The sequence below is a fragment of the Buceros rhinoceros genome, unplaced genomic scaffold, assembly GCF_000710305.1.
Source record: "Buceros rhinoceros silvestris isolate BGI_N320 unplaced genomic scaffold, ASM71030v1 scaffold28943, whole genome shotgun sequence".
Classification (NCBI taxonomy): Eukaryota; Metazoa; Chordata; class Aves; order Bucerotiformes; family Bucerotidae; genus Buceros; species Buceros rhinoceros.
This window is the reverse complement of record NW_010402318.1, coordinates 21364-23215: the sequence shown is the minus strand read 5'-3', so window position 1 is coordinate 23215 and position 1852 is coordinate 21364. Positions and strand designations below refer to the sequence as shown.

The 1852-nt window shown below is 51.6% G+C and overlaps 1 protein-coding gene across 1 annotated transcript in view; it reads right to left on the bottom strand.

The window, feature by feature from the left end:
• Positions 1-1852, bottom strand: part of LOC104490339 (rho GTPase-activating protein 20-like) — a 15638-nt gene that overhangs the window by 4572 nt on the left and 9214 nt on the right. Inside the window, exons 9-10 of the mRNA XM_010132609.1 lie at positions 1628-1803; positions 933-1094 (exon numbers count right to left, since the gene is read on the bottom strand). Coding sequence (XP_010130911.1) covers positions 933-1094; positions 1628-1803 — 338 coding nt within the window. The remainder of the gene's footprint in view (positions 1-932; positions 1095-1627; positions 1804-1852) is intronic.

Sequence of the window (1852 nt, the reverse complement as noted above, 5' to 3'; positions counted from 1 at the left end):
GGGCCCGTGGACCAGCCGGCCCGAGCCCCTGCCCCTTCTCCGAGCAGGACCGACCTCTGCTGCAGCAGGTGGAGGACTCAGCCCTAAGGCTGTGCGTAGCTCTGTTGGAAACAGTTCTCAGCTGTTTTTTCCTCAGGGGACTAACAACTCCCTATGTATCTCCCACCAGAAAGTGCCCGAGTATCCTCCCAGCCAGCTGCCTTTTGTGTTAGGCCATCGAAAGCAAAAGAAGGGGATGGTTTTTGATGCTCTAGGTGCCTGAATTGTTCTGACCAGATTTAACTGCCAGTGCAAAACATAGGCTTTTTTCTTACTATAACTTGGGTCTTATCACAATCTTCATCTCCCACCCACCACAACCCCTCTGCTTGGGTTTGGCAGCTGTTCTCCCTCTTGTTTGCTGTCTGACTAGAGGGTGCAGGCTTAGGGTCTAGAGAGTACAAGCCAGCTGCTTTGAGCACGGCCTCTCTACCTGGGGGAGGGTACAGAGCAGTTGCACTTAAATGGCACAAGTCCTCCCATATCTCCCTGCAGTCTCTTCTGTGTCTCCAGAAAGGACACAGGGCATCTGTGCCGCTGCCACCAAAGGGCTTCATGCCTATGCCAGAGCAGCATCGGAGCTGCTGAGTCCAGACGCTGGCATGTTTTTGGCATGGTGTAGGTAGCATGGTTATCTTGGAGGCTGTTTTGAACCGGGAGGTGCAAAATGACATGCTGCCCCGAGGGCCACTGCATGTGAGAACAAGCACCCCTGGGTCAGGCAGGTACCTCTGCACACACAGATGGACCAAGCCATCAGGTGAGAATGCACCTTGTTGGAAAATGCTTTCTGTTCCCTCCCAAATCTTCGCTACCCATAAAGACTCATGTTGCTTCCTTGAAGAAGGAAGGTATCATTAGCCCAGAAAGCTCAATTACTTGGCCAAACATACCGTGATGACGGCTGCAGCCACAAAGACTGACTCTCCATCCACCTGGACATCATCTCCAGAGTTCAGCTTCTCTTTCAGCTCCTTGCAAGTCTTGGCATTGGCAGAACGTCTGAAAATGCCCCTAGTAGAGGGACCTTCATGGTACAGTAGGAGCAGCATATCCTAAGAGAAAGACCAATTGTACTTAAGAACCTAACACTTCACCCTGTTGTTTGTGTATATTATTCCTCACATATTATCATGTAATTAGCATATAGACCTGGTCAGTACCAGGAAGAGAGCAGACGTACAAGAGACTTACCATGGTTTACCCAGGGACAATGCCTGTCAGCTAAGCTGCAGGCGCAGTTCCTGTGGGTATGCTTATTCTGTGGCAAGCGTGAGCCCAGTGGACTCTCACAACGAATGAGGTCCAGGCTGTGCAGCATGGCATAGTCCACTGACATTGCCCCTTGTCAGCTTGGGATGACCTGGTTGGAGACATCCACTGAAACAGGATGGACATCTGTGCATGAAGGGATATGGATTGCACAGGAGAGGGATGCTCTCACCCCTGTTACTGAGCTAGATCTGAATCACAAGCAAATGACCGTCTTCTTCCACATCCAGTCCTCATAAATACCACAAGTGGCTTTAAATTCTGGCCTAATCCCATCGAGCTGACAACAGGATGAACAGTCCAGGCTGCTCCTTACCATGATTGGCTTGGGAAGAATCCCATCAGGACAGACAGAGGACAGAGAGAGGCCGAAGAGCTTCCGTGGGGTGGTAGGTGACTGCGAAGGAGGGCTGCCCGTGGGGGTGCTGGTGCTGCGGCGCAAGGCCCAGTCAATCAAGGACTTCTTCCTCTTGGTGTGTTTCTGCAGTGACTCTGGAAGAAAACACGGACCTTCGTTGCTCACCTGCTGTCCTTCCTGCTG